Source organism: Primulina huaijiensis, chromosome 17, assembly GCF_012295235.1.
Source record: "Primulina huaijiensis isolate GDHJ02 chromosome 17, ASM1229523v2, whole genome shotgun sequence".
In the NCBI taxonomy this organism is placed as follows: domain Eukaryota; kingdom Viridiplantae; phylum Streptophyta; class Magnoliopsida; order Lamiales; family Gesneriaceae; genus Primulina; species Primulina huaijiensis.
In genome coordinates this window covers 7,324,681-7,341,783 of record NC_133322.1, presented here as the reverse complement: position 1 = coordinate 7,341,783, position 17,103 = coordinate 7,324,681, and the positions used below count along the sequence as shown (strand labels likewise).

Sequence of the window (17,103 nt, the reverse complement as noted above, 5' to 3'; positions counted from 1 at the left end):
TATATATATATATATATATATATATATATGCCCGACAATATATTACAGATCCTACAAATATTTTTTTTTATTCATAATAAGTATGTGCAAATACTAGCTTGTTAAATTTTGCAGGTAAGGATTACACCAAGTACTTGTACTTGCGTAGGGCCATAACAAGAGCCGATTGGGCTAAAGCGAGGACATTGTTGGAAAAAGATGAAGAGGCAAGAAGGAACATTATCAGTGAAATTGATGAAACAGCTTTGCTGGTAGCTGTGGCAGTAGGAAAAAAGTCCAATGTCTTTGTAAGAGAATTGTTACAATCAATGACGCCCGACGCTCTGGCGATACAAAACTCATACGGGAACACAGCTTTACACCGGTCTGCAATGATCGGAAATAAGAAAATCGCGGACGTTTTACTGGAAAAAAATGCCGCATTGCTATATATTCTAAATAAACAGGATTATTTACCAGTTCATATAGCAGCGACCTATTGCCATAAAGGGATGCTCGTGCATTTGATTCGGATCCACGAGAAACATGCTGATGAGGTGACACATATCGACAGAAGCCCGTTTGTTGGACAGTTGGGAGCTTCCCTGTTATTGGGAGTGATAGTTTCTCAATACATCGGTGAGTATTTTATATTTAGGAGTCGTTGATTTATTGGCAAGAATTGAGATCATGTAAATGTATGTATATTAATTTATGGCAGATGTCGCCCTGTATTTGGTGCAAAAGTACCCGAATCTGGCTGCATTGAAAAATCAGTTTGGTACTGATGCATTGTACGAGTTAGCTAGGTCGGGTTCTGTGTTCGAAAGTGGAGCAAATTTCAGTTGGTGGAGAAAATGGATCTACTCCTGTAAGTTTTTTTCCTTCCTTTTTAAAACTTTTGGGTAATCTGGTTTCAGCAACGTGTGCATATGATCTCATCCAGGTATAATAGTTAGTTGAGTAATCTGACTAATCATGTTGAGTTTTAATATAATACCAAGATTGCGAAATAAAATAATCAATAAGAACATACAGATTTATGTGGTTCACCCAATATAAGTTAAGTCTACGGAGCTACGCAGATTTTTATAACATGAAGAAATATTACAAGTGTTTATAATAACAAAACTCACAATATTTCACAATCCCTACCCTAGAGTATAACCGATAAAATATTTTCTCTGACTCTCGCAAGTGAATCTCACAACACTTTACTCTTTCTAATTTAAGAAGCAATTTCACTTTGATTTGGGATGTCTTAAACTGAAACGAGCTTCTTGTGCATATAATTCCTCGGAATGCAGTTGTGCATATAATTCCACCGAGATTACGCTGCAGCCACCAACCATTGATAATTGTTGTTGTATTTATATTTTTCAAATCACATTGGTCCATTTAATATTTCTTCCATTTGAAGGCTTGATTTCAATCATCTCTTCACACCATTAATGTAATAGCTCATATATCGCCTTTTATACTTGCAATCCACAACTTCAGTTTGTCAATGGTCACAACCTTTGTGAGCATAACGGCTAGATTTTTACTTCCAGAAATCTTCTCAAACATCAGGATTCCATCTTCCAATCTTGATATAATGAAATGGCACTAAACCTGTATATGCTTTGTTTTAGCATGATAAACAAGATTTTTTTGGTAAAAAACACTCTGACTATCAGAATGTAACATGTTATTTTCAATCTTCTGTCCCAGTTCCTCTATAAAAGATGTCAATCAAATCATCTCCTTACTAGCTTTTATAACTGCAACGTACTCAACTTCAGTGGTCGAAAGCGCAAAAAACTTTTGCAACTTAGATACTCATCTTACTGTCGTACCACCTAATGTGAACACATATAAGTGGCATTTTTTCCATCCAGGTCACCACGCATGTCGGTATCGAAAAAACTTTGTAAACCCAAATTTGACCCCCTGAAACATAAATCTAAACTAGCAGTAGCTTTCAAGTACCTGAGAATTCATTTAACTGCTTCCCAGTGTTGTTTTCTCATATTGCTCCCACTGCATGTGCTATGTCTATTCTTGTGCACACAATTGCATACATGATGCTTCCGACAGCAAAAGCATAAGTAATCTTGTATATAAGCATGTCTTGCTCTGTTGATGGTGATTGTGCTTTGGTTAGTTTAAAATGACTAGCTAAAGGAGTATTCACATGTTTAGCTTCGTCCATATTAAATCTACTAATCAAAATTTTCACATACGCTTCTTGAAAAAACTTCAAGATTTCATTCTTCATATCTCCAAATATCATCAAAGATTTGTTTTGCAACACCCAAATCCTTCATAAAAATTCTTTTGATAACTTTCTTGAGTTTATCAATCTCCTCCAGACAAGCTTCTGCTATCAACATATCATCTATTAAAGTAGTAGAATGATATAAAAACTATCAGGCTTCTTCATATAACAACAGTGGTCAGCCTGACACCTCAGGAAACCATTATTACTCATGAATCCATCAAACTTCTTGTACCACTGTCGTGGATCTTGTTTGAGACCGTACAAGCTCTTGTAAAGTATGAAGACCATTTTCTCTTTTCCTCGTGCTTCTAAGCCCTTTGGCTGCTTCATATAAATTTCTTCATCTAGGTCACGATGAAAAAACACTCTCTTTACATCTAACTTCTCTATATGAAAATCTTCTTTTGCCACTAATCCGAGTATAGTCCTAGTAATGTTAAATTAAATACTGGAGAGAAAATCTCAGTATAATCAGTGATTTCTTTTTGTTGAAAACCTTTAACAACAAGTCTTTCCTTGTACCTCTTGCTGCTATCATGCTCATCTTTTAACCGGTACATCCACTTGTTATGTAATGCCTTTTTCCCTTGCGAAAGTTCTGTCAATTCCCATTTCTGTTTGGATGACAGTGAATCCATCTCATCTTCTATGGCTAACTCCTACTCGGTTGAATCATCATTTTGCATTGCCTTTTCATAGGTCTCCGGTTTACCTTTATCTGTCAGCAAAATATAGTGAAGTGCAGAGGAGTATCTCTCAGGTGGCGTAATTGTTCTAAAAGATCTCCTAAGTTCAATCATCGGATTTTATGGGTCATCATTTTGTGCAGTTGCTTTTTCATGTTCTTGATTACTGCTTGTTGATTCATTCACAAAAATATCTATCAATAACACTTCATCAGACTTCTTGACTTTAGGACATTCATGTCTAGTTCCAATGCTTGACTTGTCTTTGTGCAATACTTGCTCATTGAATATTATATCTCTGCTCCGAATGATCCTCTGATTTCGGTCATTCCAAAAACGATAACCAAACTCATTATCTCCATAACCAATAAGGAAAACTTATTTGATTTCGGATCAAATTTTGTTCTGTTAGCTGAATCAATATGAACATAGGATAAACATCCAAACACTTTGAAGAAAGAAATGTTTACTTCTTTGCCGATCCATACCTCTTCGGGTATCATGTAGTCAAGCGGTACCGAAGGTCCATTGTTGATCATATATGTAGCAGCGTTAACAGCATCAGCCCAGAATGACTTCGGTAATCCAGAGTGCAATCTCTTACTCCTAGCATGTTCATTCAGGGTCGTGTTCATTATTTCAGCTACATCATTCTGTATAGGTGCACCAGGAATGATTTTCTACATCTTGATGTCGTTTTGTGCACAATATTTCTTGAACTCATCATCTTCGTATTCACCACCATTATTAGATCATAAGAACTTCACCTTCAAGTTGGTCTCATTCTCAACCATGACTTTCCATCTTTTCAAGATCTCATAAACATCATATTTATTTTTCAAAAAATAAACCCACACTTTCTGACTCGAATCATCGATAAATGTGACATAATAACTTGAGCTTCCAACAGATGTCACATGAGATGGTCCCCATACATCAGTATGAACCAGCTCCAACTTTGCTGTTTTTGGTACTCTACAGCCTTTTGAAAAACTCTCATTTTTTTTGCTTTCCAAATATATAGCTTTCACATAGTTTGTGTTCAACGATCTTTAATTTCGATAGCTTCTCGTTTGATTCAAGCATTTTCATTCTCTTCTCACTCATATGCCCAAGCTAACAATGCTATATTTGAATTAGCTCCAGCATCCACGACTGCTAATGTATCTCTGCAACTGAAAGTCATATAAAGTATTCCAATTTTCTTTCCTCGAACAACAATCATGGCTCTTTTGTTCACTTTCTAGGAACCATCCCCAAAGTTCATGTTATGGTCTTCGTCGTCGAGTTGTCCCACTGAGATCAGATTGCATATCAATTTTTGTACATGGCTTACTTTGTTGATTTTTTAGACAGATCCATTTGACATCTCCATCCGTACATCACTCAGACAAACTATTTCCAAAGGTTTTTCCTCAGCCAAAAAAACATTTTCGTAACTTCCAGTGATGTAATTAGCGAATACATCACGATTACCAGTGGTACAAAACAAAGCTCTTGAGTCCATAACCAAAGAATCAACCGAGCTTTCCATGGACAGTAATAGAGCATCATGTATCTCTTCAGTAACAGTATTTGTATTATTCTTTATTGATTTACAGTTCTTTTTAAGTGACCATTTTTACTACAATTCCAGCACTTAAAATTCTTTTCAAAGTTACTTTTGTCTTTTCCATTTCTTGACTTGGATTTACCGTGTCATCGATTAGATCATTTTTCGCCACTCCTACCCCTTCATCTATTCTCGAGATTTAGAGCATATCTCGGTGATTTTCTTTCACACGAATCCATCTTGATAACTTCTTCAGCAAAAATTTGATATCTAACATCATTGAATTGTTGTTTTTTTTTTTTTTCCAACAGAATTGTTAACCGCTGCCTGTATTGGTTCCCAAACATTTGGTAAAGATGCCAAAAGAATAAGTGTATGAATCTCATTATCAAAATTAATTTCAACCGATTTAGCTGAGAAACAATCGTGTTGAACTCATTGATGTATTTAGCCACCGAAGCACTTTCTCTCATTTTCAAGTTGAATAACTTTTTCATGATATGTATTTTGTTGTTTTCTGATGGCTTCTCATACATGTCCAATAAAATGGACATAATCTTTTCTATTGTTTTTGTCTCCGCCACGTTATGTGTCATGTTCTTCATTAGAGTTAATTGTATTACACCTAACACATGTCGGTCAAGGAGCTCCTAGTCATCATCATCCATCTTTTCCTACTTCTTTCTTGATAGAGGTAATGCAACTTCTTGCTATACAGATAATCTCTAGTCTGTAACCGCTAGAGTGAAAAATATGTTCCGTCGAACTTATTGATTCCCGATCTCGATCCATCATCTTTGGTCATCGCTTTTCTAGCCTTAGCAAAAAATCTAAAAAATCTTTTCTAATGTGAAATATTAGACAAACCTGCCACCACAGAGCATACTCATAATTCTAAGAAATTTTACAACAAGACTCTGATATCAGTTATTGGATATTGTACCTAAGCGATGACCCTTTATGATAATATAATGAAAAAATTGCAGAATAAAATAATTAACAAGTACACAAATATTTACGTGGTTCATCTAATATAGGTTACATCTTCAGAATTACTACAAATCTTTATAACATGGAGAAATATTACAAGTGTTTACCACAATAAACTCGATATCTCACAATCTTTATCCCAGAGTATAACCGAGAAAAATATTTTCTCCTATTCTCACAAGATAACCTCACAACATTATGCTCTCTCTAATTTAAGAATGTTTGAAATTGCTTCGATTTGTAATGTTCCTTGTGCATATAATTCCCCGGAATGCAGTTGTGTATTAATTACTTCCACAGAAACTACTCTGCAACCATCAACCATTGGCAATTGCTATCGAATTACAATTTTTCGAATCACATTGGTCCATTTAATATTTTTTTCTTTGTTTTTCCCTATGAAGCATGATATACAATTAATTTGTCCCAATAGAGAGAATATTGTGAATCTATCTCCTTGAAGTTCGATAAATGATTTCATTAATTTTTCTCTCTTATATTCTCAAGGTATTGCTTTGCCGTCAACAATTAATGACATTGAAAATTTACTTTCCAATGATGGAGCAACCAAGAAATTCCACTGGTCTGACATTATTTATAAAAGTAAGTGTTTTACTTCCTTAATTCACTCGATAAAACTTTTTTCGGGTTTAATTTTCGACTTAGAATTATAGCTGATGTTTATTTAACTCCTGTTTATTAATTATATCATTTTCACCTTTCAACTAACAAACTGCCACCTAAATTCCTAGGTATTTTTCAGCATTCAATATGTAAAAGGAAAAAAAGGAATTTGAATTTTTCAGTTTTATTCTCATGTTTTCATTAAGAAAATAAATAATATAGGGATTTTGGTGCTACAACGGCAATTCTCTTAAGATTAAGGGTTGGCTCCTTCAATTGGTCAGAATGAGATGTTGGTACAATAACTTGGCTTGCTTCATACTTTTAATATTTGTTTTTTAAAAAATATTTGTTGAAGTGTTGACCATGTCGATTTTAGTATTTTTTTCATAAGAGTGCTGATGCGTCGTCGGAAAATAATGGCATACCACAAACATTTGTAGACATGACATCGAACATTGTTGAGATATCCGATGTCATATCATTACTCCGGTAAAAAAATGATTAAATTGAAAAAAAAAGTGTAAGTCCTTGAACTAAAACCGTAAATTGACCGATAACATGACCAAAACTGTATGCAAGTTATGAGACCAAATGTATAATTTCTCTTGTGAAAATGGTTAGAAATAGCGAAAAAATGTCAATTGTTGCAATAAAACATAATTTCGAAAAATTAAATAACAATAAACCGAAACTTTATTGAAAGTCAGGAAAGATGTTATACTAAGATTTGCCTATATTTTACAGGGGAAAAATATTTCTCTGTTAAATAAAATAAAACATATGTAGAACTACATAAAATACATGTGAAATCCTTGTATTTGATGTTTTCTGAAACCAACTATATACTATTCAAATTATGAAGCATAGGTTGTTTCAAGGAATTTTGCAACTTCTATCTGCATACCGAATTTATGCTCTAAGTACTCCATGTTCTCAGCCACTACTTTTCGCCAATATATTACAGTTCCTTTTGTGAAGAAGATCAAGGATAAGAAAGTAATGCATCAACAAGCACTTGGTCTCGTCAAATGCCTATGTAGGGCACTAGAATCTTTGCCTTCTAGTGAGGCTTCAACTATATATGGAAGGGCCTTATCTTTGGCTGCACAAAACAACATCCGCGAGGTTGTCGAGGTGATCTTAGACATGTTTCCGACCGCTATTAATACTACAGACACAAAAACGGAAGTTACTATATTTCATGTCGCGGCTAGAGCACGCTCAGAAAATGTTTTCAATCTCCTCCATCAGATGAAGGAGGGAAAACATTTTTTTTACGACTGTATCGACTCTTCCAATAACAATTATATGCATATGTGTGGGGAACAAGCCCCTACTCATAAGCTCAATCTCGTATCTGGTGCAGCTTTGCAAATGCAACGTGAACTACATTGGTTTAAGGTACGGTGCTTATTATATCTAGCACACCATTATAAAATCATCTCCTGCGCATTTTTAAGCATCCCAAGTAGACCAAATGCTTATCTTGATAAAAATGCGTGGTTATTTATATTAAATCGCACACTGACTGCCATTTTGTGCTCACAAATTCATCACCTTTGGTACAGGAAATGGAAAAATTTGTCACCCCGTCCCGTAGGACGTCGCCAAACAAAGAAGGAAAAACTCCTCAGATGTTGTTTACCGAGAAGCACCAAGAGTTGAAATCTCAAGGGGAGAAATGGATGAAAGACACCGCAACATCGTGTACCATTGCTGCTGCTTTGATTGCTACAGTCGTGTTTGCTGCACCTTTTACAGTGCCGGGTGGAGTTAATGGGAATGGCATACCAGTTTTCGTGGAGAACGCTTGGTTCATTACTTTTGCCTTATCAGACTCCGTTTCTTTGTTCTCATCCACCACATCCCTGCTCATGTTCTTATCCATCCTTACTTCCCGGTACGCAGAACAAGATTTTTTGTATGTCTTGCCAACCAGATTATGTATCGGCTTGCTTACCCTCTTCACTTCTATTATATCAATGATGATCGCCTTCAGTTCAGCTATATATATCACATTGAGGCACGAATCTAAGTTGTTTCTCATACCAATGGCCGTATTGGCTTTTTTCCCCGTGGCATCGTTCGTGTTCTCGCAATTCCCCCTCCTGATAGCTGCGATGTATTCAACATATGGACCAGGAATTTTTCGGGAGAAAAGTCCTCGCAAACTGTATTAAAATGAAGAAACAGGCAAATAAAGACTTCTCACTTCATTTTTATGTGTACGAGGAGGAAAAGTACTTCGGTGTTTGTTCCATTGATTCTGTAAGACAACTCATCACCTCCCAACCATGGAAGCAGATGAAAAGCCAAAATTTCTAATTTATTAGAGAATTGATGAACACTGTTAATTTGAATGGATAAGGGGAGATTAACGTGACATTGAACAAGAATCACTTTGCACGACGCACACAAAAACTTCAAGTAATCTCTTACACGACTATTGGGGCTACGAAAAACTAAACATTTTGAAGTGTTATCATGTTCCATACGCTTCCGAGGATATTTAGTAACATTTAATAAGTGGGATTTTGTTTTAAAATCCATATGTTACGTCAAAATCAATATATTTATATTTTGGAAGTATGATTTTTCATAAGAATAACATATAGATGACTTATATGAGATTAGCCTAAGAAAAATAATTATTTTAATATATTTGCGAGATATAATCTTTGAAATTACTGCTATTGAATTTTCTAATTAGTGTTATATCTGAAAATTATTTTGTTCTTTATCAAAGATTATTGTTATATGTATATATATAAAACAAGATTTCTAAAAAGCAGTAAGCCGTAGGTGAGCAACCACCCACCGCCTAAAATTTAGGTGGCTACCTAGGGTGTCTTTTTTTACCTAAAAATTTAATTCTTCTTATTCTCATCTTCATATTTATCCAATAATTCTTCAATAGTATTCAAACTCAAAATGAATTGCATATTATTGTTCTTTATCCGATACGAATTGATTGAAAAATATGTCGAACTATCTTTTTAAAAAAATTTATATATTACATTAGACGTTCTTCTAGACTGTTGATTTTTAACAGTGCCTAGAGACATCGCATTTTTAAAAATCGAAACAGTGGGCAACCGCTCGACCTCTCGTGCCTAGGCGGTGCCTAAGCGGTCCTAGTCAATGCTTTTTAGAACACTATATATATAAAACACATGTAATTTTTTTATGTATTTGTTGGAACATTTCATGTTCGCAATCTTTACTTGATTTTGATGTTAACAAAATTTGTTATTGTGTTTCTAATAATCTAGCTTAAGTGAAATAATCAGTTGACAGCCCAAACTGAAGACTATCGGATACGCCAACTGAGCGCACCAATTGATCGAATGAACTGAACAAAACCCAACTGATGTATCTTAAATCAGTTCAACTGACTAAACAGCTGAAAGGTAGTTCAGCAAGAAAGTAAGAAACCTTCAGAAGCCCGGCCAGCTGATGAAGTGTTCAACTGATGAAGATCCCAGCTTAATTGCGAGGGAACACTTCAAGATATATCAGCTTAGTATAGAAGCTATTTTCCCTAAGTGTGTGAGAACACCTTTCAGGTGTATTCATTGTTCAGTTCCCACACACACGCACACACACCACCACTCAAATACAGTCTTGCACAACGACAATAAACTTGTGTATGTAGTCTTTGACACACAGACGTTAAAGAAGTGTTGGCTGGAAGGTGATGCTTTCAGTCGTAGCTAGGAGTTCAGTTTAGGCAGTAGACTAAGTCCTAGCTGAGTGGTTTGTAGAAATCTTTGTATAGATCAAAGTCTTCTAGTGGATCCTACCCGTTGTGATAGAAGGGATGACGTATGAGTATTTGAATCTCCGAACATCCATAAACATATCTTGTGTATTTAACTGATCAACTGTTGTTTTCAAACTAACTGGATTAGCAAGGGTATTCATCAGTTCAATTGTCACTATAACTGAATTGGTGAATGCAAAAACTAATCTACCCCTTTTCAGTTATTCAGTTGCACATTATATAAAATTATCAGTTTCTTTAACGAAGGATTATTTTGAGTGCCTTCCGCTTGGTTTGTAAACCAAACTCGATCTAATTTATCAGTGTATACATTCTTAGAACACGAGCTACTGCAGCTCATGAAGGATATTTTGTTTGAAGCACATTTGGTGTTGAGAACACGATCCAAAAATATTTAACCTACGTAATTTAAACTCAATATTCCTTAGTTATTGTTCCTCTTTTTTCAACCAATAAATGTAATATTACACCTAAAATTGTCTCAACTTCGCAATATCCGCATCATCTGTGCCATATACAATTTCAAGTTAATATAGCAAGATATTAAAAACGACATTTGTCACGCCCCGAGACCGGGGTTAGTCGATACCGACGTTATTCAACAATCACATAATCATCAAACAACAAGCCTTGTAGCATAGTATAAACCAAAACCAGTTTGTTATTCATAAACCATAAAAATCATTGTCTTTACAACTTAAATAAAAAATATGTGGAAGCATTTTTTACAACGTAAAACTTAATTAAACTTCTGCAATACTTCATCATCACCATCTTCAAAACTGGTCTTGTTCTTCCTCATCTAATTACTCCTCTGACTTATCTGGGAGGGTAGATTAAGGAGATGAGTATTTTGGGAAATACTTAGTAAGTGAACGCCGTTCGAGACATATAGCAACATATACATATACTTGAATTCAAATTTTACATAGCATATCATAATGAATATTCATACTTCATAATCATACAAATATCATCACATATCATACTCGTATAGCATACTCGTTTAGCACTGAAAGTCATCTCATTTCCATGGTTTCCTGATATCAGTCTCCTATATATTAATCCTCTAAGGAGTGAAGCCATGTCCAATATGTTAATCTTCTATGGAGTGAGGCCGTACAACGGTTACCATCCCACCGTATAAAGGTCATAGTTTGGAAATCTTTTCCCATATCCAATCGAATCCTAACAGTGCTTTGAACATATAATTGACAAATCTTGAAGAAAATATATCATGAACAAGGAATTATGCTCAAACGAATTTTCAAAAACTGAAGGGAGATTCGTTCACAAATTATTATTTTTTTTTAAACGCAAGCCCACTTCAAAGAAAAAGTGTGGCAAACAGAAACTCACTTACGAAAAAATATATACATAACAAAAGCCCACTTAAGAATGACAAATGTGCAAATTATAATATAGCAAAAACCCACTTACAAGGACAAGTGTGCAAATTATAATATGGCAAAAACCCACTTACCTTAGATCTTGCTTGAACAAAAAGTTGAAGGAACAAGCTGAAATTTGTCCCTCAAATAAATCAGCCAACTTGCAGGCACGTTTGCGGTTTAATGAGCCGTTGGATCAAGCTCCACTTGTACAACACGTTCTCAAGTATGTTATTTAAAATATTAACGGTGGAGATTGTGTTTGGACTTCTTTTGTACCAGATTATGGACAAGAAATCGTAGATATGCTGTTCCAACATAGAATTTGAGCAGTATTGTTGAAACGACTATATCTTAAAAACTAACCGTTGGATTTGACTGAATTTGACTGAAAGTATATATATATTTATTAATCTCATACATGTATCTATATTATCTCTTTAACTAAATCTAAATCCCAAGATACATACACACACACACACACACACACACACACACATAGGTGTGTATATTATTTATATTAACTACTTCTTAATTAAATTATTGAAGAGTTAAAATAACGAAATCCTTGATAAATTAATATCATCTTGAGTACAAATAAATACATGATTTTGAATTTGCGGGGTTTTACAATATTTCTCTTGGTTATTCATAAATATATCACATATATAAGTATTTATTATCTCATAATTAAATTCTTGATATGTTATCTCAAAATTCTTATCTCCGAAAAATTAGGGTTTCACAACATTGCCTCAAAAATATATAACCTAATTTATGGATTTTCTGTTACAACCATTGGGTAAATTCACCCTCAAAAGCTAGCTATCGAGGAGAGAGTGCCCAAGAAGTTATAAACTCACAAAGATAATACGCTGCTAAATTCAGTTGTAATTCACTTCTGCTTTATGTATGTTTATTAGTGTAAGAACGACTTCTGCATTTTTTTGGATTATGCATATGTAAATACAATGTTTTTTTTTATGTAATAGACTTATTTTGTCTAATTGATTTGATAATAACTTTATTGTTTTCTAATGTAAATTGTTAAAAAATATTGGTTTCATACGATCGGGGCGTGACACATGGTCATTGTTGAACCATGAGGATTTTTTGTTTCCTGAAAAATGGCAATGTATTTTGTTAGACTTAATATAATTGTGCTGATGAGAGTCAAAACCAGTAGATAGCATTAGTAAAACCAAAAGATAGTACAAAAGCAAAAGTTCTCGTATTGTCTTAACAAGCAGTACTCTTCGAGTACTTATCAGCTTAGAAAATAAACAGAAGCAGAACTTGACTTATACAAGATCAGAACATAACGACTTTTACTTGATCATTACAATCTTAAATGTTACCGCTACTTTACCTAGTACGAGTATTAATTGAACTATTAATGCTGAACAAAGACATTTAACGCTCCTTACCAGTTTTTGTATGAAACAAGACTGATTGTTTCGTACCTTTCTGCAGGACTCATTTTAGGTACTAAAGCTGATCTTGCTCAGAAGTCTCAGAAGCCGTTTTTGGTTATAGACGTTGGACTCAAGTTTTCTATATATATTAGGTTCAATCTTATATAGAAAACAACGTTATTATCATTATCTACACAATGATTATTCCAACGTGAACTTGAGCTATAGTCAACTACTTATCTTCGAAGCTCAACATTCAGAAAAGCAGCACACGCCTTATTATCAATATCCGATCTTCTGAGATCATATTGTGCTGCTATTTCGTAAATCTCTTCAAGCTAAACACTTTACTATATCTTTGAGAAGAGTTTGTTAACTGGAAAAGAGTCTTTTCCAGAACTTTGTTGTATTCGCTTTACTGAGTTGTGTAATTAAGAGTTTCAGTAGGTAAAGGGTAATTAGTCCTACTGAAGTGGGTGTGTACAAGTGTGTATTGTAATATCCAAAGTCTTTTAATGATACCTTCTGGAAACAGAAGAAGGGGAGACGTAGAAGATTTTATCTTCGAACTTTCAGAAACAACCACTGTTCTACTGCCCACTGTTTATTGTATTTCACCGTACTCCATCGGATCGTTTCCGCACTTATTATTGTGATCTGCTGGACTTACATTCGAACAAGATAAGCTTTAATCTCTAAATGGATTCTAGCACCCTTTGCAAAATCACCCAACAAAGGAAAGAGTTTATTCAATCTCCCTCTAAACTCTCATATCGATCCCCAACATATTTTTAATAGATTTTTTTTCACATGAACATTAAATTTCATACATATGATAAAGGAGTAAAATCCAACAATAACCTAAGATATATGAGAACCAAGATCCAACTTTGACTACTTAAAATATTAAAATCCAAAATAGGTAAAATTAAAAGATGAATTTGGCTTCAATAGTAAAGACCTCAAACTACATTGTTATTATCTGGACATAATACAAATAAAAGAGTGATTCAATAGTAAAACGAAAGCTTAAGGTTCCCTTATTTATAGATTTTGGGGAGTTTTGCGGGTCTGGCCTCATGCTTGGATTATCTAAAGGTCATGGTAATGGACATTAATAATTTAATAAACACAAAGCTCAATTTTAAGTATTTGATTGAACATGAAATTAAGCCTCAAAGCAGAGCACATCAAACGACAACAATGGTTTAGTCCTATATATGGTTTTTAAGAATTATTTACATCCATGTATTTCCACATGGTGGTTTTACACACACACACACACACATTCTCTACACTTTTCTGGCAAATCTGACGTAGAACCAGAACATGTCTTAGCAAGAATAGTCAATTTTGGACGATAGCTATTTTGGCCTTTTTTACGTGTTTAGATGGAAAGATTTGATATGAAATGACTCTACATTAGAGTGATTGATTAAATAATTAGTTTGAGATTTGAAATCTATTGTCAAATGGATTTGTCAAATAAATCAATAAATTTGTTATGCAATAGAAAATTTGGTACGAGAGAAATCATTATTTATGTAGTGCATTACACGAATTTAGTGATGCAATACTTGAAAAATATTTGGTTATACTCCTACCTCGGAGAAGTAATTAATATTAAACTGTAAATGACAAAAAAAGAATTAAAATATTTGTGAGACGGTCTTACGAGTCAATTTGGTGATACAGATGTTTTATTTGAGTTACTCATGAAAAAAATTATTTTTTATGTCAAAAATATTACTTTTTATTATAAATATGGGAAGGGTTGACTCATCTTACGGATAAAGATACATGACAACAAGAGAACTACTAAAAAGAAATTTGATTAAAATTTTGTTATTATGCTTTTAAATAAAAGAACATCTCACATAGTCGTTTTATTTGTTTTGAAGAAATGAAGTTCGGGTTGCCAATTCCGAGTAATTATGCATTGATTTCTGACTTTCACAACAATTTTGTAAGTGTACTTTATTAATTTAAATATTTTGGAAATAATTAAGCAAATATATTGGCTATTTAATATTTATCTTGGACAACACACTCACATACAACGTATAAGAACCAATGTTTTCAAAATCGAAAGATTGATCGAGAACATACTAGAAGACCATTTTAGCAGTTAAATCAGTCAACAATTGGTCGGGCCGGTCATGGTAAATCGGTTCAACCAGTTTTCGAATTTAAAAAAAAATTAATTTTAAAATTTAAAACCTTAAATTTATTATTTTGTCATATATATGATTATTTAAAATTTGAACTTCGTTAAAAATTTTATTTTAATATTAAAGTTTATTTAATCTTTTCTTTTTTAAAAACAAAATATACAACTATCATTAACATTTTTAATCTATGTATATAATTATTTTGTTTGTAAACTTTTGTGAATATATATTTTTTTTCTATTTATATACATATTTTAGGTTTTAAAATAAATATAAATAATATTATGGTCAGATTCGTCCGGTTAAAATGGCCCGATTGAACCATTTTTTAAAACTAGCCATGTTCGATCGCTGGTCTAATTATAAAAACATTGATAGCAACCTCAAGGTGCATCCTCAAATAAACTAGCTACAGGATTAGGTCTAGGTTTTTTCACATTAAAACATTATTTTGAAAGACAATCTCCCTGATATCAAACAGCAAATTAAATAAATCATGAAAGTTTAGATGATGATAATAATAATAATAATAATAATAATAATAATAATAATAATAAACATACGAATATTTAGTTTTCAAGAACAAGACATAGACTAAGAACTGAGATCATTTCTCAAGGGTACTCGATCTTATATCTTAAATAGTTTTTCTCTTATCCCAATATCATTAATTCTTTTTATTAATCTCACTCATTTTAAAGAAATTTGACTACATATATCTAAATCCAAAATTTAACACATTTTAACTACTTTGTTTTCTACATCTTAAAAGGCCTAATTTTAATAAAGTAAACTGTGGAAGCGGGGACCTTCCATTGGACACATCGCATCAAGTCAATGTCAACTGAAGTATTCCTACAAAATTTCAATAATGTCGATAACTGTGACATTATTGAATTTTTTTTTTAAATAAAACTAAATTTTTTCTTAAAAAAAAAAAAGAAAAAGAATCTTATGTAAAATTTAAAGAATAGGTCTATTTTGAGACGGTCTCACGAATCTTTATATGTGAGACGAGTCAACCTTACCGATATTCAGCATAAAAAGTAATATTTTTCATAAATGACTCAAATCAAATATATATATCACAAAACATGACAACCACAAATTTTAGTCAAATTTAAAAAAGCATCCGGTCCCATTTACTGCAGATAATTAATTAACCACTATCAATATGTGGACAATAATAGGAAGAAAAAGGTTTATTTTATATATATTATCCGAATCACGTGGAAATCGTTACCACATTTGAAAAGGTTAAAATATTTGGAATAAATTAAAATTACATTGCCATTCGAGAGCATTTTGCCACATCTCAATCTTGAAATGGCTTCCTCAGAATTAGCAAATATATTATCCATGGCCTATGTATATGTGAATGTTGGATCTCGGTTTCTCGTGTCCAAACGCAGCGGAAGTTTAAAATTTTATTTATTTTGACAATCAAAATATGTTTTGCTTTGGGCACTTGTATGATCTTATCATAAATCATTCATAGGATGTTAAAGAATATACATTTAGTGAATAATTTCACTTGGCTCCAACTACTCCGGTATTAGCGGACGTAGCTCTTGTTGTAAATCCCTATGAACGTTCTTCGATCTACTTCTTTAATCTTCGAATCAGGTCCACGACTGGAATGATTTGTTCCTCTTCTAATTTGCACTAGAAAAATTAGAAGAAGTTTTAACGTTAGAGATTGAAAATGAGAGACGGTTCAAACTTCTCCTTCAAAAGGAAGTGGCCGAAATTTGTGGAGAGAAGGAGGAGGATTTTCGAAAAATTGTGAATAAATTGTGTTTAAACTTAAGTCTAATACACATATATATAAGCTTAGAGCCCAATAATAAAATTAAATACTTAATGGGCTTATTCAATTAATTATTCTAGTCCAACTAGTTTAATTAATTAATTAATCTTTTAAATTCCAATTAAGAACCTTAATATGTATGTTGGTCTTGTACTCCTACAAGCCCATTATACATATACCCATTACTTTTAATTTAAATCCCTTATAAATTCAACATTTGAATATAATATTTAAATTATAAATTCAACTCTTTGAATTTATTACCTCCAAAATTTAATATTTAATAAACTCAACTTTTGAGCTTAATAAATTAAATCCATCATAAATTCAACATTTGAATTTAACATTTAAATTATAAATCCAACTCCTTGAATTTATTACCTCCAAAATTTAATATTTAATAAACTCAATATTTGAGTTTAATAAATTAAATTC

The 17,103-nt window shown here is 32.9% G+C and overlaps 1 protein-coding gene across 2 annotated transcripts in view; it reads left to right on the top strand.

Annotated features, from left to right (window-relative positions):
- Window positions 1-8,517, top strand: part of LOC140963309 (uncharacterized) — a 10,586-nt gene extending 2,069 nt beyond the window's left edge. Inside the window, exons 2-6 of one of the 2 annotated variants that reach the window (XM_073422594.1) lie at window positions 115-618; window positions 701-850; window positions 5,978-6,073; window positions 7,062-7,498; window positions 7,666-8,517. In XM_073422594.1, coding sequence (XP_073278695.1) covers window positions 115-618; window positions 701-850; window positions 5,978-6,073; window positions 7,062-7,498; window positions 7,666-8,277 — 1,799 coding nt within the window. In that variant the 3' untranslated portion in view covers window positions 8,278-8,517. The remainder of the gene's footprint in view (window positions 1-114; window positions 619-700; window positions 851-5,977; window positions 6,074-7,061; window positions 7,499-7,665) is intronic. The other variant, XM_073422595.1, reaches the window with a different exon arrangement.
- Window positions 8,518-17,103: the final 8,586 nt, after the last annotated feature.